This window comes from Silurus meridionalis, chromosome 20 (assembly GCF_014805685.1).
Source record: "Silurus meridionalis isolate SWU-2019-XX chromosome 20, ASM1480568v1, whole genome shotgun sequence".
Classification (NCBI taxonomy): Eukaryota; Metazoa; Chordata; class Actinopteri; order Siluriformes; family Siluridae; genus Silurus; species Silurus meridionalis.
The window spans coordinates 11,250,586-11,268,097 of NC_060903.1; the positions used below are offsets into that span (position 1 = coordinate 11,250,586).

Genomic DNA, 17,512 nt, shown 5'->3' on the forward strand with positions numbered 1-17,512 from the left:
TGTGACCTCGCTATATGACAGGCCACCTTCCTGTGGATATCCGCCGCGTTCTCTATACCTCCAGAGACCGCTCTGTTCTTCCTCCCCGAAGAACCATTTACTTTTTGTTCGGCATTTCTGTTTGTTTACCTGTTGCACTACTACTTCATTAAAACCCTTTTTTTCACTACCCTGGGGTTTTGCTTCAGTCACTCTGCAACCGTGACAGATAGTCACATGAACTGACAGAGTGCATAATTCTGTTATCTAAAAGAAAAAAATAGATCCGTGAATATGAATAGTCAACTTATGAGAAAAAGGAGAAGGCTTTGCTAGCCGGAAACCTTGCTCTCCAGGGCAATCTGTTTAGTGTAACAATAAAAGTCTAGCAGAGTTAGTCAGCATTGACTGTTTGAGGAAGACATGTCCAGTATTGTATTTTACACCAAATTAAAATCTCCCCCATAAATTATGGGATGATTATCAAGATTAGGGAATACAGAATTTATTTTTGCAAAAAATATATTATTGTCCTAATTTGGACCATATATACATGCTAAAATAACTGGAATCGTTTGTAAAATCCCAGTCACAATCACACAGTGACCATTCAAATCTGTGACCACTGATTCTGGTTTAAAAGCAATGTTCTTGTGTACAAGAATCGCTGCTCCTCTTGCCCTCACACAAAATATGGAGTGAAAATAATGACTGATCCATGCACTCTTATTAGTGTCTTGTAAAAAAAAAATGTATTTCCTTTAATAGACTGTAAATGTGAAATAACATTTTTGGTCTTAAAGGAGATCTAGTTGTCGGAGAAAAGAGAAGCACATCTACTCCATTACCCTGCTAACCGCCCATCTCCTTGACTTTTTTTTTTGTTTCAGACTTTGTTTGAAACTTTTTGCCTGAGAAGATTTTTTAAAATTTTAAATTGTAGACTTACTTTTGCTCTAATTTTGTGTTGTAATTTTTTAGATTTCGTGCATTTCTACCCTTTGCCCTAGACCAGACATGGGCAAACTACGCACGGGTTTGGGTTTATTAATCCGGCTCGCCGAACGTGACCAAATTCTATTAAAATAGGTACTGGTAAACATTGTTCAATTTACCTCTACCCTGTAATGCCCACGGTTCCCCTAAAGATGTCGCACTTCAGCTCCATTGACGTTGTTCGCGTAATCTGATACTCTTTAAAAACTGCGACAGTTTCTGACAAACATCTCGGATCTATCCTGAGAATTGCCACAACAAAACTTACTCCAGACTTTGATGAACTGGCAAAATAAGAAGTTCAACAACACTGTTCCTACTGAAACTAAACTTTTGTTGGCAAAAAAAGATCCACAAATTGTTGATCTTCTGGCATTTGATGAAACTGAATTTGCCAAATTTCTAATGTAATATATACATACATATATATATATATATATATATATATATATATATATATATATATATATATATATATGTATGACCCGGCCCCTCTGTCAAATTTTAGAACCTATTGTGGCCTGTGAGTCAAAAAGTTTGCCCATCCCTGCCCTAGACCTTTTTGTTCTGTGAAATGTATTTTTATTTTTATTTTTTTTTGGACATTAAAATAAAAACTAAAGATTTTTCAATGTGTACAAGTCTGTCTCTCCACACACCTCCCCGTGGCACACTGCTAGACCTCACACCTCTAATGCAGTCCTGAAAATGATAGCACCTGCTGAGAAATGAAAGAGCACTGGTTATAGTAGACTCTGTTCTAAGGCATGTGAAATTATGCCTTCAGTCACTGGTGTGGTGGTTGTGTACATATATTATTAATCTTCTGTGGGTGTAGTAGAGCTTCTGTGCTGGTGATCATCAGGATTAATTAAAAATGTCAGGATTCTTGGACATGAAAAGAATTTTGCTATGTTTGGCTATGTAAAGTGTGGTCCTTGCACTGAAAAAAACAAACAAAAGGCCATTAAATCTTGTCTAGAGTGCTTGGACTCTACTGTCCAGTTCACTTCGAGATCCATGAGAAACTGCACTCAGGACAGCATCACAAATTAACAAATGCCACAGGGTTTCTCCAAGACAAGATCTGCTCTAGACATGGCAAGCTGCTAGAGGTCTTTTGTTGCTTGAATCAGCAATGTGTCTGTTTTATGTGTACAATGGATGATCATATAGGACATAGAATTGTGTCTGCTTTAGCAGAGAGAACAAAGAAACAAGTTTGTAGTAACTACTCAATGTTTCCCAAAATAATGTATTAAGCTAAGACAACTAAATTTGAAAGCATGCATATATGCTATATCCAGCTTTATTTAATTATATTTAATAATTAAAGTGCATACTTATAACTGTGCACTGTGAGACATTTCTCCTGACTTGTACTTCTGGAGTTAAAAGTTTTTTTAAAGGTCTATTGATGTGTTATACTAAATTAAGTTGTATAATGAGAGGTGTTAAAAATTATTTTGTCAGCTTGTGCGTAATTGTCAGGGATCCACCAGCCACACCTCCACCTATCACTCCAAGCAGCTCTCCCACATACTAATCAGCTACACCTGGCCCTTATCAGTTTGCACTCTATTTAAACCCCATTCTCCCACCAGTTCTTTGTCTGTTCTACAGCTTAGGCAATAGAACACTGTCGGACTACCCAAGCTACACAGTTTCGTTTATCTTTGGTTACGGGACTCTATGTGGGTTTGTTTTACTTCAGTCTGGTCCTAGCTCTCACCTGGTTTAATTAACCTGGGGTTTCATTGCGGTTTACCGTTTTGTGCCTTGTCCTGTTATTCCTCATTAAAAAGCCTTGTGGATTTCACTTCGGTTTCCGGCACGTTCTTTCGCCTGACAGTAATTTGAGTATGAAAACACACATAGATGCTGCCAGTTACCAACCTCATCACATTCTGTAACTTAGCATATTCGTCTGTCCTAAAAAACAAACAAAAAAAACCCAAAGCATACAGTTCATTCAGACAGATAAAAATAAAAATAGCGATATACCAATATAATGTTATAATACTACTGCAATAAATCTTTACACTTTCACATTTATCCAATAAAAAAATATATAAAAATTGAAAGGACAAAGTTTATATTTTAAAATATACATTTTTAAAAATAATTACTAAGTAAAAATGTAGTTTTTAACTGATTAAATTAGGTATCATCATAAGTATATGATTTTTACTTTACTTTTAGATCTGATGAGAAGTTTTGGAATTTTATTTTTAAAGCACTGTTATTACTTCATCAGTCGGTCCCTTCATCTGCTGGTCATCTGCATGACTAATGCAACACTGTGCTTTAGAAGTAAAACTCGTCATTAATGTACAACATTTATCATTAGCTTGAATTTGACTTGTTTGCCTAGTTATTAGCTGCTGGAGTTTTGTGTTAAGTAGTCTATTTCCAACCTTGTATTAGAAATCAGGCATTTATCTTAATGAGAACTATAGACAGATATTAGCAAATTACTGAGACTAACCTAAACTTACTTTTTCAGTTCCCTTTCAGGAACTCAAGCTGCGTCAAAACACTTTGGGAATGCCCCCGCGTTGTCCATGCTCTGAATCACGTGTAAAATCTGGCCAATAGGCAAATCATGACCTCATCGGTGGGCGACATCGCGTAAACCAGGAAGCTACAAAACGGCTGAGCAATGGTAGCGACATTAGCTTCTGTTGTTCAGGTAAGCGCTTTGTGTGTAAATCTGTGCAGCCACGAGCTTTAAATGCAAGCAGAATCTTGACTGTCTGACAGGCGATGTATTGTTTGCTTGGCTTAGGAGCATGCTTAGTCGGCTCTCAAGAGAGTTGACTGTTAGCATGTTTAGCCGTGAGGCTATGCGCTCCCAGAGAGCACTCTCCGAGGTGGGTGCTCTCCCTTGCGGCTCAGGTCCCGTTCTTTCGCCGAGGCGAAGCGAAGCGGCGCCGAAGGTCGCGGGTTTTGCAGGCCGACCTAGCAGAAGGCATGGAGATGGATAAGTCCTCTTCAGCCTCTCCTGCTGGGCCGAGCTCATAGGGGGAAGCACCTCTGTGGCGGTTTCTTCTTTCGGCGCGTGTAACGCGGTGCTCTGGATTTCTTCCACAGAGGAGGGATGCTCGGATGCTAGCGAGCCCATGGACTCCTCACAGCCTGTGCTGTTCAAGGAGCTCCTGGAGGTAGTGACGCGGGCCATCACTAAGCTAGAGATAGCTTGGCCTAATGAGTAGTGGAAGCAACGTGTTCCCAGCAAGCTGGATGAGCGTTTCCTGCTTCCCCCGGGGCCTACCATTTTTTCCTGACCTACACACCGAGGTGTGTAGGTCAGGGGTCACCAACGTGGTCGCCTGCAAGGACCACATGAGACGCCCGCAAGCCTTTTCTAAAAATAGCTGATTAGTACCTTGTTAAATCATTGTTGATAATTATTGTAAGAAATTATTAACATGATCAGTGTCTTCATATAGATCAGGGGTGTCAAACTCAGTGTCAAATCCAGCCCGACGTACTATTATATCCGGCCCGGCAGATGATTTTATATAGATCTATTATTATTATAATGTCCCGGCGATATGAAGTGCTGATAACACAAACTACAGATCCCATAATGCGCTCGGCTACCTGGGAACATTCCAGCGTCAATCAAGTCGAGCTTCTGTTGATGTATTTAACCCTATTGTAAAGTTATTGTGAAGTACCTCACAATGGCGAAGAGAAAAGTTGATTCTGAAAACAGAGCCTTTCAAAACCGATGAAATTCTGAGTATATGTTTACTGACACTGCCGGTAAACCCATGTGTCTTATTTGTGGAGCGAATGTGGCTGTAATTAAGGAATTTGATCTAAGACGGATTACGAGACAAAACATCAGGATAAGATGGAAAACCTGAATGCAGAGCAGAAGATACAGAAAGTAGAAGAGTTAAAGAAGAATTTAACATTTCAGCAGACGCTTTTCACCAGAGCACAATCACAAAGTGAAGCTGCTGTAAAAGCAGAGGAGAAATCAGAGGCACATCAGCCAGTTATTTACCCAGGGAGAGTTTCTGAAGAGCTGCATGAAGCTGTGAGATGTATTGTGTTTGACAGGAGATATTTTTATGGAGAGCAAAATATTTTAATTTATTTAAAGTTTCAGATTATTTTTTATAAAATGGCATAAGAGCAAATAAATCTGATTGTTTTGATCTGTTGTTATATTAACATTTACATAAAAGCACAATTTTTATTCATTTGTTCAAGGTTTTTTCGCAGCATGTTCATATTTCTAACTTGTATAATTTTGACAGGAGATATTTTTATAGAGAGCTATTTATTTAACATTTAAGTTTATTTATTCTGGAATAATATTTCTGTCTGTATTTATTCATATTTATGTTAAAAAAACATTGTTTTAGTGTGTTCAATAAATGTTTATCCTGTTCGGTCCGCGACCAAAAGTGTGCTTTGAGTTTTGGCCCCCTGTGCAATTGAGTTTGACATAGATAAATATCATTAATTATTAAAAATAACATACAATTAAAGGTAAATTAAGCAAAATTGTTATTTCAGAATTGTGTATCAAACTGGTAGCCCTTCACATTAGTCGGTACCCAAGAAGTAGCTCTCTGTGTCAAAAAGGTTGGTGACCTTTGGTCTATGTTCTGGGAGACCCCAGGACCTAGACCCAGTACCTTCCCCCGCATCACTATACACAACTATAGTAGGTTTCAGGGAGTGCGGCTATGGGGAGATGCCTAGGGTTAAAGAGACGCTAGCAATGGCTATCTCTTCCCAGATAGAGGCATCACGAAATGCTCCGGTATTGCCAACGAAAGCCACTTCACCTCTAGTAGGTAGGGCTTACATGGCGACAGGTAAGGCCAGGGGTTGCCTCCACACGAGTGTGTTGCAGGCATACCAGGCTGACCTGCTATGAGAGATAGCGAGGGATTCAGCTCTAAGGCTAACATGCACATTATCAACTTGTGCTGTTAATATCATGAACAGCAGCTACGCTAATTTTTCTCCACTGCTTTTCTTTCTCTCCCTATCCCGAGGCTTTCTGAGGTTTGGCTAGCTCCAGTCATGTCCCACCTCATGAAGATTATGGACTTTAAAGAAGTAGATGCCAAACTCGCGAACATCCTGAACCATCTAGAGACGTACCAGTGCCAATTGGATCCCACTGCATGTGTGGAGTTTGACATTGGACCTCCTGGAGTGTTTAAAGGCTCTGGCATGGAGAAGCTGATGCTGGATCTGTGATGATCACAAATGTTGAGCTCAGTAGCTCCTACTTTTATACCAAAGACTGTTAAAAGAACATTTCTTATAATCTTATACTCCAGTGCTCATGTTAGTTCTCACTCCCTAGTGTTCTGTATTGTTGAAAATTTTTTGATCAAACTCTTGATGTCACCCAAATGAGGATGGGTTCACCTTTTGAGTCTGGTTCCTCTCAAGGTTTCTTTCTCATAACATCTAAGGGAGTTTTTCCTTGCCACAGTCGCTATGGCTTGCTCATCAGGAATAAATGCACACCATTCACCTTGACTGGTGATTTCTGTAAAGCTGCTTTGAGACAATGTCTGTTGTGAAAAGCGCTTTACAAATAAACTTGACTTGACATTACCGCCCGCAGCACGGTCAAGTCCCATACCACGCCCAAGAAGATGGTTTTCCGCAACTCTCTCCCCTGCGTTCAGTCTAAACCCCAGCTCCTCCAGGCAGGCGAGAACGACATCTCAATGCCGGACTGCCTGAAGCTCTGATCGAGATAATACCAACCAATCGTCGATATAGTTCAGAATGTGGATGCCCTGAAGCCGTAGTGGGTCTAGAGCCACTTTGTGAAGGTGCAGGGCGAGAATGCCAGGCCAAAGGGAAGGACCCGATTTTGGTAAGCTTCACTACCAAAAGCAAACCTCACCACCATTCTGTGAGCAGGAACGATGGCTATGTGGAAATCAGGTACTAACCCTCTCAGAACGGCTGGAGCAGTGCCCTGCAGCTGTTGGAGCCACTGGAGAGGCGGCAAATCCTCCCCATCCACAGCGATCTCTCGGTCGGAGATGGGAGGAAGCACCCACACAAGTGTAGACCACCCCCTCAATGCAGGGTGCTCCGGTTGTCAGGGTCGCTTCACCACCGTCCATTTGTTCGAATATAGGACCCCCTTCAGGTTGGCCGACACCTTCGATTTGGGCCTAGAGTGTCGCATGGAGCCCTCCTGTCCTGGGCTGTCCTGGGCCGTCCTGGGCCGTCCTGGGGGTGCGTTTCTGGGCCTATGCCTGGCCGTGCCGGGCTGGGGCTGCACCCGCCGAGCAGCCCCATGAGTGGCGGGGAAGTACCACTGAAACACCGCCACGGTCTCCTGAACCTGCCTACAGCATCGCCTGAACAGGCCAGGAGGAGCCACCAGGGGTGTTCAGAAGGAAAACCCTGTCCCTATCGAAATCTCCACTCACAGAAGCCTTTCTGTGGCTACTCGAGCTGACAATGACCGATCTATGGCCCATGCTGTACCTTGGCGACCCTGAGGGTTAGGTCGCAGCACGACGTAATTCCTAATTGGCAGCCTTAGAGCTGAATCCCTCGCTATCTCTCATAGCAGGTCAGCCTGGTATGCCTGCAACACACTCGTGTGGAGGCAACCCCTGGCCTTACCTGTCGCCATGTAAGCCCTACCTACTAGAGGCGAAGTGGCTTTCGTTGGCAATACCGGAGCATTTCGTGATGCCTCTATCTGGGAAGAGATAGCCATTGCTAGCGTCTCTTTAACCCTAGGCATCTCCCCATAGCCGCACTCCCTGAAACCTACTATAGTTGTGTATAGTGATGCGGGGGAAGGTACTGGGTCTAGGTCCTGGGGTCTCCCAGAACATAGACCAAAGGTCACCAACCTTTTTGACACAGAGAGCTACTTCTTGGGTACCGACTAATGTGAAGGGCTACCAGTTTGATACACAATTCTGAAATAACAATTTTGCTTAATTTACCTTTAACTGTATGTTATTATTAATAATTAATGATATTTATCTATGTCAAACTCAATTGCACAGGGGGCCAAAACTCAAAGCACACTTTTGGTCGCGGGCCGAACAGGATAAACATTTATTGAACACACTAAAACAATGTTTTTTTAACATAAATATGAATAAATACAGACAGAAATATTATTCCAAAATAAATAAACTTAAATGTTAAATAAATAGCTCTCTATAAAAATATCTCCTGTCAAAATTATACAAGTTAGAAATATGAACATGCTGCGAAAAAACCTTGAACAAATGAATAAAAATTGTGCTTTTATGTAAATGTTAAAATAACAACAGATCAAAACAATCAGATTTATTTGCTCTTATGCCATTTTATAAAAAATAATCTGAAACTTTAAATAAATTAAAATAAGTTTGACAGGAGATCTCCTGTCAAACACAAGCTGCTTCATGCAGCTCTTCAGAAACTCTCCCTGGGTAAATAACTGGGTGAGTGTGTCTAAACCCCGAGCACTGTCAGGAAGACTATTCCAGAAGTTAGAAGCTAAATGTAAAAATGCTCTATCACCTTTAGTGGACTTTGCTATTCTAGGAACTACTAGAAGCCCAGAGTTTTGAGATCTCAGGGAGCGTGACGGATTGTAGCGTGTTAAAAGACTGGAGAGATACATGGGGGCCAATCCATTTAGTGCTTTATAAGTGAGTAGCAGTAGTTTGTAGTCTATTCGAAACTTAACCGGAAGCCAATGTAGGGACGATAAGATTGGGGTTATGTGGTCATATTTTCTTGACCTTGTAAGAACTCTTGCTGCCGCATTCTGAACTAACTGAAGCTTGTTTATTAATGATGCAGGACATCCACCTAGTAACGCATTACAGTAGTCTATTCTGGCGGTCATAAATGCATGGACGAGCTTCTCTGCATCGGATATAGACAACATATTTCTTAGTTTAAAAATATTTCTAAGGTGAAAGAAGGCTGTTTTTGTAACTTGGTTGATATGATTTTTAAAAGATAAGTTGCTGTCTAAAATAACTCCCAGGTCTTTTACTGTTGAACTAGTGGTTACAGAACATCCGTCTAAATGCAGGTTGAGATGCTGGTGCTTCTGTATACTAGTTTTTGGGCCGATGAGCAAAATCTCCGTCTTAACAGAATTTAAAAGTAGAAAGTTATGGGTCATCCAATCTCTTATTTCTTTAACACACTCAGTTATCCGGGTTAATTGAGCTATATCGCCTGGTTTAGATTGGATATATAGTTGGGTATCATCAGCATAACAATGGAAGCTAATTCCATACCTTCTAATAATACTTCCTAAGGGAAGCATGTTTATTGTGAAGAGCAGGGGTCCTAGAACTGAACCTTGTGGCACGCCATAGTTCACTAGCATTAGCCTGGATAGCTCTCCATTTAAATCTACGAAATGGTAACGATCGGACAGGTAGGATTTAAACCAGCCTAATGCCTGTCTCTGAATGCCAATGTAATTCTGTAAACGATCTAGTAGAAGTTCATGATCTATAGTGTTGAACGCAGCACTAAGATCTAGTAAAACTTACAGCGAGATGAAGCCTTGGTCTGCAGCTAAAAAAAGGTAATTAATGATTTTAACTAGGGCAGTTTCTGTGCTATGATGGTATTGTCTCCTGCCCGGATTGCAGCCATTCTCATGGCAGTCAGGAGAGTGAGAGAAGGCCAACCACTCACTGTAAGGCAGTTCCAGAGGCTGCTGGGTCTCATGGCGGCGGCGTCCAACGTGATTCTGCTTGGCCTCCTCCATATAAGGCCCCACCAGTGGTGGCTCAGGGACAGAGGGTTCTCCCGAGGGGGCAGCCCACTCTGTACTATCAAGGTTTTGAGGTGAGCTCCTCGAACCTTGGATATATGGAGGGAACACGTTCTTGTCTCAGGGCCCAGTCCTGGGAGCGCCTTGTCGTCGCGTAACGCTAACCAAGGTCGGTGGGACGAGCTACATAGTTTATGGCACCTAAACTGTATGGAGATAATGGCTGTGCTTGGAGCGTGTAGTGATGGTCTTGGAAATAGTCACGTCATCAATGCACTTGCCGATGTAGCTGGTCACTGTTGACGTGTACTCTTTCAAGTTAATGAAATTGTTGTTGGTTGCAGCTTCCCTGAACATGTCCCAGTCGGTAAATTCAAAGCAGTCCTGGAGAGCAGACATGGATCCTGCTGGCCAGGTTCTCACCTGCTTTCGAGCTGGTCTTACATGCTTGCTGAGGTTTCTGTATTCTGGGATCAGCATAACAGAGATGTGGTCATATGTATTGCTGCGGGTTGGTCCACCCCTTTGACCTTTGTCAGGTTTTACGACATCGACATGAGATGGTGTAATCTCATCAGTATGGTGTAATGGTATGCTTGTTCCCAAACGTACGTATGTAACCCATTATGTATGTAACCCTAGTTCCTTGAGGGAACGAGACGCTGTGTCTCAAGCCATACTCCCTGCATCCCTGAAAGTGCTTACCTTTTCTTTCCTCAGAAACTAATGTCGCTACCATCGCTAAGCTGTTTTGTAGCTTAATGGTTTACACGACGTCGCCCGCCGATAACATCACGACTTGCCTATTGGCCGGATTTTACACGTGATTCAGAGCGTGGACAACGCGGGGGCGTACCCAAAGAGTTTTGAAGCATTGTCTCATTCCCTCAGGGAAATAGGGTTACATACGTAACCTGGAGACATTTAGATGGTGTAAAATTTCGCCCGTTAATGGCACCAGCAGCACAGGTTAGTGTATACCAGGCACCATACAGAGAAGGGAATCATTCAGGAGCTAATGATATGTTTCCATTTACAAGCAGAGGTTACTTTCACCTTTGGCTTGCTGATTTGGGGATAAACTTATAGAAAAAAATGTATGACGCTAACATTTATAGTTGCAATCTATTCAATTCTGTAAAGTGAAAACAACAGATCTATTTGGATTTATTCATTTTAAGGAAAGCACTTTTTACCAATTTGACCCTATCTCTATTGCATTAACCTCTAATGAGATCACCTGTGACACTAAATTTACCTTTCTGCAAAGGCTTGAGAAGCTGGCAAAGTCAACAGGTCTAAAGCAAATTGTTTCAGCAAGTGATAAAAATTGTCCCTTTTTGCCGGCAAAGGCTGTTCCCTTTTTGCCGGCAAAGGCTGTTCCTGTGTCATCAGTGATGAGTTGTTGTAAAAACTCTTCCTTGTACTTCCTGATCTGCTACTTCATACTAGTCGCGGAAGACCTTTATCTAGGCCTTCTGCAAAATTTTGAAATAAATAAAAATGTTGGCTATTTTGATGAGGATTTTGCTGTTTCCGGTCCTGCAATATTCTCCTCTTCTGCATCATCCTCAGACTGTTTGTCACATTGTGTGTGAAGAAGATTGTTTCACCTGATAATTCTGTGCCTGTTTCAGGAATATTGTCATCAGCCACATCTAAAAGAGTTTCACAGACAGCAGGGTTGACAAAGCAGGCATCTGCAGCAAGTGGTGAGAACCTTTCACTTGTTGGATCCAAGAGCCAAGCAAAACTTTTTACTTAGTTCTTAGACATACGAGGTTGTATCAAAACGTTTTGAGACTAATGGTGTTAAGTTATGCTATACTGACCATATGGTACCACTTCTGTGATTTCATCATGGACAAGTTTGAACAAAGAGCAAGTGTAAAATTCTGTGTGAAACTGAGCAAATCTGCCTCAGAGACATGACATACATTTGACTTTTGAGGTGTTTTGAGCAGCACACCCACTTTACGAGCGGAAGAACATTACTGGAAGACTTACGAGCTCAACCCCCAAAAATGGTTCTATTCTGCAACTTGTACACGATGATCATTGGAGAACAATCCACATGGTTTCACTTCCGCTCCCACCGTACTCACCAGATTTGTCTCCTGCGGATTTTGCCCTCTTCCAGAAGATGAAGATCCAGCTTAAAGGTTGCCATTTTGACATCATTGGAAATCCAGCATGAATCGCAGAAGGTGCTTGACACACTTCAAAAAGAAGACTTCCAGGACATATTTCATAAGTGGCAGGAATGCTGGGAGGACTGTATTGAATTTTGTATTTTGAAGGTGATAGTGTGTAAATATAGATAAATAAAGTACTGTCTTGTAAACAGTGTTAGTCCTGAAACTTTTTGATACCACCACACCTTTTTAGTAATACTCATATTTCCAGCCTTCTGTTGCCCCATCCCAACTTTTTTTAGACATGCTGAAGTCATCAAATTCAAAATAATTTTTTTTTTCTTTTTTTTTTTTCTTTTTTTTAACTGAAAATGGTGCATTTCCAAAAATGTGTTTTCTGTGTTATATTGAAAATAAAATTGGGTGCAATTGCATTCTCTTTGTATTTACATTTTACATAACATCCCAACATTTTTCACAGTGTCCCACTAATTTCTGAATATCACATATTTACTATTTCGGAATGGAACAGTGATGTAAGACTCCATGTGAGTTCAAGTCTAAACACTAATCTGCCACTCAATGTTACAATGTTACTTTAAAAATCACAATTACCATCAGACTGTTTTATTTGTTTTAATGTTATATGCTAAATGGAGTCCTACTGAATTCATGTATGCCAAATGTAATGTGTATGTATCAAATAACAGAAGTATTAAGTAACAAACAGCAATACTGACACTCTTCTTAATGCCCAAGATGTCCACTTCTAATGCACTATGTACTGTGGATATGGATAGATGGCTGTTGTCAGCTTTATTTATAACTTGATAGCTGACTACTTAAGTGAAATTTAACCTCTTTCTCTCCCCCCACCCCTTCTCTTCTCCCTTCTAAAATCAAATGAGACTTCTCCTCTTCCTACTCAGTCCTCCGTGTGATTTTCCACTAGTGTGGTGGCTGTGAACATCTATTAATAATCTTCTGTGTGTGTAGTAGAGCTTATGTTCTGGTGATTAGTGATATCAGGATTAATTAAAAATGTCAGGATTCTTGGACATGGTGGCCAAAAATAAGAATTTAGCTATGTTTGGCTATGTAGAGTGTGGTCCTTGCACTGGAAAAAAACAAAAGGCCATTAAATCTTGTCTAGAGTGCTTGGACTCCTACTGTCCAGTTCACTTCAAGATCCATGAGGAACTGCACTCAGGACAGCATCACAAATTAACAAATGCCACAGGGTTTCTCCAAGACAAGATCTGCTCTAGACATGGCAAGCTGCTAGAGGTCTTTTGTTGCTTGGATCAGCAATGTGTCTGTCTCATGTGTACAATGGATGATCATATAGGACATAGAATTGTGTCTGCTTTAGCAGAGAGAACAGAGAAACAGGTTTGTAGTAACTACTCTTTGTTTTCAAAAATAATTAATTAAGCTAAAACATCTAAATTTGAAAGCATGCAAATATGTTATATCTGGCTTTATTTAATTATATTTAATAATTAAAGTGCATACTTATAACTGTGCACTGTGAAACATTTCTCCTGACTTGTACTTCTCAAAATGTTTTTTTAAAAGGTCTATTGATGTGTTATACTTAATTAAGTTGTATAATGAGAGGTGTTAAAAATAATTTTGTCAGCTTGTGCGTAATTTGAGTATGAAAACACACAAAGATCCTGTCAGTTACCAACCTCATCACATTCTGTAACTCATATTCGTCTGTCCTAAAAAAAACCCCTAAAAAATAGATTTCATTCAGTCGGATAAAAATAAAAAAGCGATATACCAATATAATTTTATGATACTACTGCAATAAATCTTTAAATTTTTACATTTATCCAATAAAAAAAATATAAAAATTTAAAGGACAAAGTTTATATTTTTAAACATACTTTTTAAAAAGATTTACAAAGTAACAAAAATTACTTTTTTTTAACTGATTAAATTAGTATCATAATTAGTATCATCATAAGTATATAATTTTTTACTTTACTTTAAGATCTGATTGGAAGATTTGGAATTTTATTTCTAAAGCACTGTTATTACTTCAAACATCAGTCGGTCCCTTCATCTGCTGGTCATCTGCATGACCAGTGCAACACTGTTAGCTTTAGAAATAAAACTTAATGTACAACATTTATCATTAGCTTGAATGTGACTTATTTGTCTGGTTATTAGCTGCTGGAGTTTTATTTTCATTAGTCTATTTCCAACCTGGTATTTGAAATCTGGCATTTATCTTAATGAAAAATATAGACAGATATTAGCAAATTACTGAGACATACGTAAACATACTTACTTAAACATACTTTTTCAGATTGGATGGTGTAGAATCCTTCTAGGGAAGCAAAAATAGGTTTTCACTTACTCCAGAACATTTAAAAACTTTACTGATAAAGTGCTAGGATGCCTTATCCACAAAAACAACACTGCAGTCTAGTGCCTTATATATCTTCAGATGCTCATGGATGTGGTAACCACCTTGTTTAGCATGAGAAATTTACCACAAATTAAAACTTAAAAGAGCTTAAATGTATTCTTTAAAAATATGTATTGTATTTGTGAATTGATTACACAAAACAAAAAAAAGCCTGATTGGTAGTGTATACATAGACTAGGACCTCACTGCACATGAATGTAATGTTTACACAGTTCAACTGAATGCTATCTATATTTACAGAGCCAGATAAGTGAGCCAAAGATGAAATCACAGCAGAGGATCCTGGACAGAAAAAGGGAGCTGGGAGACCTGCAGAAAGCTGTTGAATCTCATAAGGTTAGTTTCTGAGCATGAAAAAGAGAACCTAAAACCTTTTCTAGATTCAACCAATTATGGATTATAGTGCAGCACCATTGAGTATTGCTGTTAAGGAAGAGAGTATCATTAATCACAAGTTGCCTACACTTTGGAATGAATAAATACAAGTACATTTATACAAGCTCCATCTTGTGTGTGTTTGTATGTGTGTGTGTGTGTGTGTGTGTGTGTGTGTGTGTGTGTGTGTGTGTGTGTGTGTGTGTGCGTGTTTGTTTAGCAATCTGCAAAGGCAGCACTGACCGAGTGTGAGAAGACCTTCACTGAAATTATTTGCTTTATTAAAAAAAAACAGTCTGAGGTTCAAGACCTTATTCAAACTCAGGAGAAGATTGCAGTTAGTCAAGCTGAACACCTCCTGAAGCAGATGGAAGAGGAAATTGCTGACCTTCAGAGGCAAGATGAAGAGCTGCAGCAACTTTCCCTAACAGAGGATCACATTCACTTTCTGCAGGTATTGCCCTTTACATTTAACCCAACTGGTGCAGCAGACCTCATATGACTCTGTAATAGAATGCAACATATAGTAGACTATAAACTATGTTCTGACATTTTTGTTTCCTTGTTTTTAGCGTTACGTATTGCTTACTGCCACTCATGGATCATCAGATTTACCATCCATCACTGTTAGCTCTGTCCTGTCCTTTGATGAAGTAGCAAAAGCCATAACTGAACTGAAAAAAAATGTGGAAGATTTTTGTAAATCAGGAATGGAAAAGATTGAAAACAGAGGTAATGTTCAAATCACTTTGTTTGCATTAATTATTTTACTTCTGCCTCTGAAACTCCTATATATTGTGAACATTCACATGTGTGTAGTCATTGTACTCTATTTACTGATATTAAGAGCCATCTATCTGGGCTGTAACATGGTGTGTTTTACAGGACAGCCCATAGTTAAATATATTTCCTTCCCACAGGTTATATATCCTTTCCATTACACATTAGTTTGCATCTACATTACACACTATAATAGCACTGTTTATAGTGGCACAATTATATATTTCTTTATATTTTAATGCATGCGGAACCCACCCCAACACACACAAACACACACACACACATGGAGTATGTAGACCATATAAATGTTGCCTTAAATCTTTTCTGTTTTCACAGTCAAGCAAATTCAAATCCTTACACCCATGACTAGAGAGGAGGTGCTGCAGTGTATGTTGTTCTGACAAAACACAAACACACACACACACACACACACACACACACACACTTCCAATGACATAAAAAAAATTAATAGAATGTCTAAAACTACAGTAAATAGAAACATATACTCATTAAAAAAATTATTTCTTCATCTCATGGAGATTAGCTATCACTTATTAAACAAAAATCATGTTTCCTTATCAGATTATTGTGAGCTAACCATGGATCCCAACACTGCATACAGACGCCTTGACCTGTCTGAGGGAAACCGAGCTGTGTCCAACCAGGACCGCGACCTACCTTACAAAGATCATCCAGAGAGGTTTGACTGGCCCCAAGTGTTGTGTGAGCAGCCAGTGTGTGGACGCTTTTACTGGGAGGTGGAGTGGAGCGGTGGAAATGGTGTTAACATTGCTGTCTCATATAAAAGCATTCGCCGGAAGGGTGGCCACAATGAGTGCTGGTTTGGCTGCAGTGAACAATCATGGAGGCTGTACTGTTCACCATTTAGATATGCCTTTAGGCATCATGGTAAGGAGACATACATCCCCAAAACAAACAACTCCACCAGGATTGGCGTGTATGTTGATTACAATGCTGGTGCATTGTCCTTCTACAGCATAGCTGGAAAAATGATTTTGCTTTACAAAGTAAAGTGTGAGTTCACAGAGCCTCTCTATCCAGGATTTACTGTGTGGCCAGGATCCAGGCTGACACTATGTTCTCCTACAAATGTCAAATAGAGAGTAATAAGATTCTTGAACCCACATTTTTAGTGTAGTTTACTGAAAGCAGTTTATATGTTAGTCATTTTTCACTGTGGAAAAACAGGTGACCCAATATCAGCTAGGTGTCTTTGGTATGCTGACAGTGATTATAAAATTAAAATGTAAATTTATATAAAATGTGCTTACAAATATCAACAAATATCAAAACGTATTTGAAGTCAAAATACTTTATTTAATAATATCCTAAATGGTTTGTTATTAGCAATTATTGAAATAATAGTTGCAGTGTCTAACAAAACTGCCTATCAAAACCTTTTTTGAGACATGCATGTTCCTTGTAGTTAATTAATTTTAATGAATGAAATAAAGTTATGTGGACAGATGTGAAACTTTCAGCTCTAACAGAAAAACATATGTAAGACAGAGAACAGGAGAGAAAATGTTATGAGACTGCCTACACCTACAGTCAAACATAGAGTTTGAAACTTTATGGTCTGGGGTTGTTTTGGAGCATGAAATGTTGTAGATTTATTCTGGGAGAAAGGAATGCTGAACCATCATGGATCTTGGCTAATTAGAAACAACTTTACTATACAAGAGTAGAATGAGCCAAGCCAATCTGCAAGTGTTATTTAGACAAAATCAGTCAGCTGGAGTGTTATCTATTATGGAATGGCTTGCTCAGTCACCAGAGCTAAATCCTATTGAACTGCTCATTGGCATGGCAAAGTATTTCAGCTGAATGTTTAGACAAGCTAACTTTCTGTACATCAAAGGGGTGTAAATCTGTTATTCATGCTAAGTATTTTTCAGTGCACATGTACATTTATATTTTTGTTTGGTCAAAATAAATCTTCATATTGTTAAATCATCTAGTTTGTTGCATTTTAATGAAAAGAACATGCATATGCCTCTCAGGAATTATAAAAGACTAGGTGTTTTC

The 17,512-nt window shown here is 39.6% G+C and overlaps 1 protein-coding gene across 6 annotated transcripts; it reads left to right on the plus strand.

Moving 5' to 3' along the window:
- Positions 1 to 3,621: 3,621 nt before the first annotated feature.
- On the plus strand, positions 3,622 to 17,488 carry LOC124403371 (tripartite motif-containing protein 16-like). Of its 6 annotated transcripts, XM_046877085.1 has the most exons (8): positions 3,628 to 3,667; positions 10,451 to 10,699; positions 11,368 to 13,257; positions 14,549 to 14,644; positions 14,904 to 15,137; positions 15,256 to 15,415; positions 15,800 to 15,850; positions 16,046 to 17,488. In XM_046877085.1, the coding sequence occupies exons 3-8, from the start codon at positions 12,907 to 12,909 to the stop codon at positions 16,582 to 16,584; spliced, it is 1,431 nt and encodes a 476-aa protein (XP_046733041.1). In that variant the 5' UTR covers positions 3,628 to 3,667; positions 10,451 to 10,699; positions 11,368 to 12,906; the 3' UTR covers positions 16,585 to 17,488. The 6 variants fall into 6 exon arrangements, with proteins under 6 accessions (XP_046733045.1, XP_046733041.1, XP_046733042.1 ...); XM_046877089.1 differs by lacking the exon at positions 10,451 to 10,699 and having other exon boundaries at positions 3,622 to 3,667; positions 11,368 to 11,442; positions 16,046 to 17,487; XM_046877086.1 differs by lacking the exon at positions 10,451 to 10,699.
- The last annotated feature ends 24 nt before the right edge of the window (positions 17,489 to 17,512 follow it).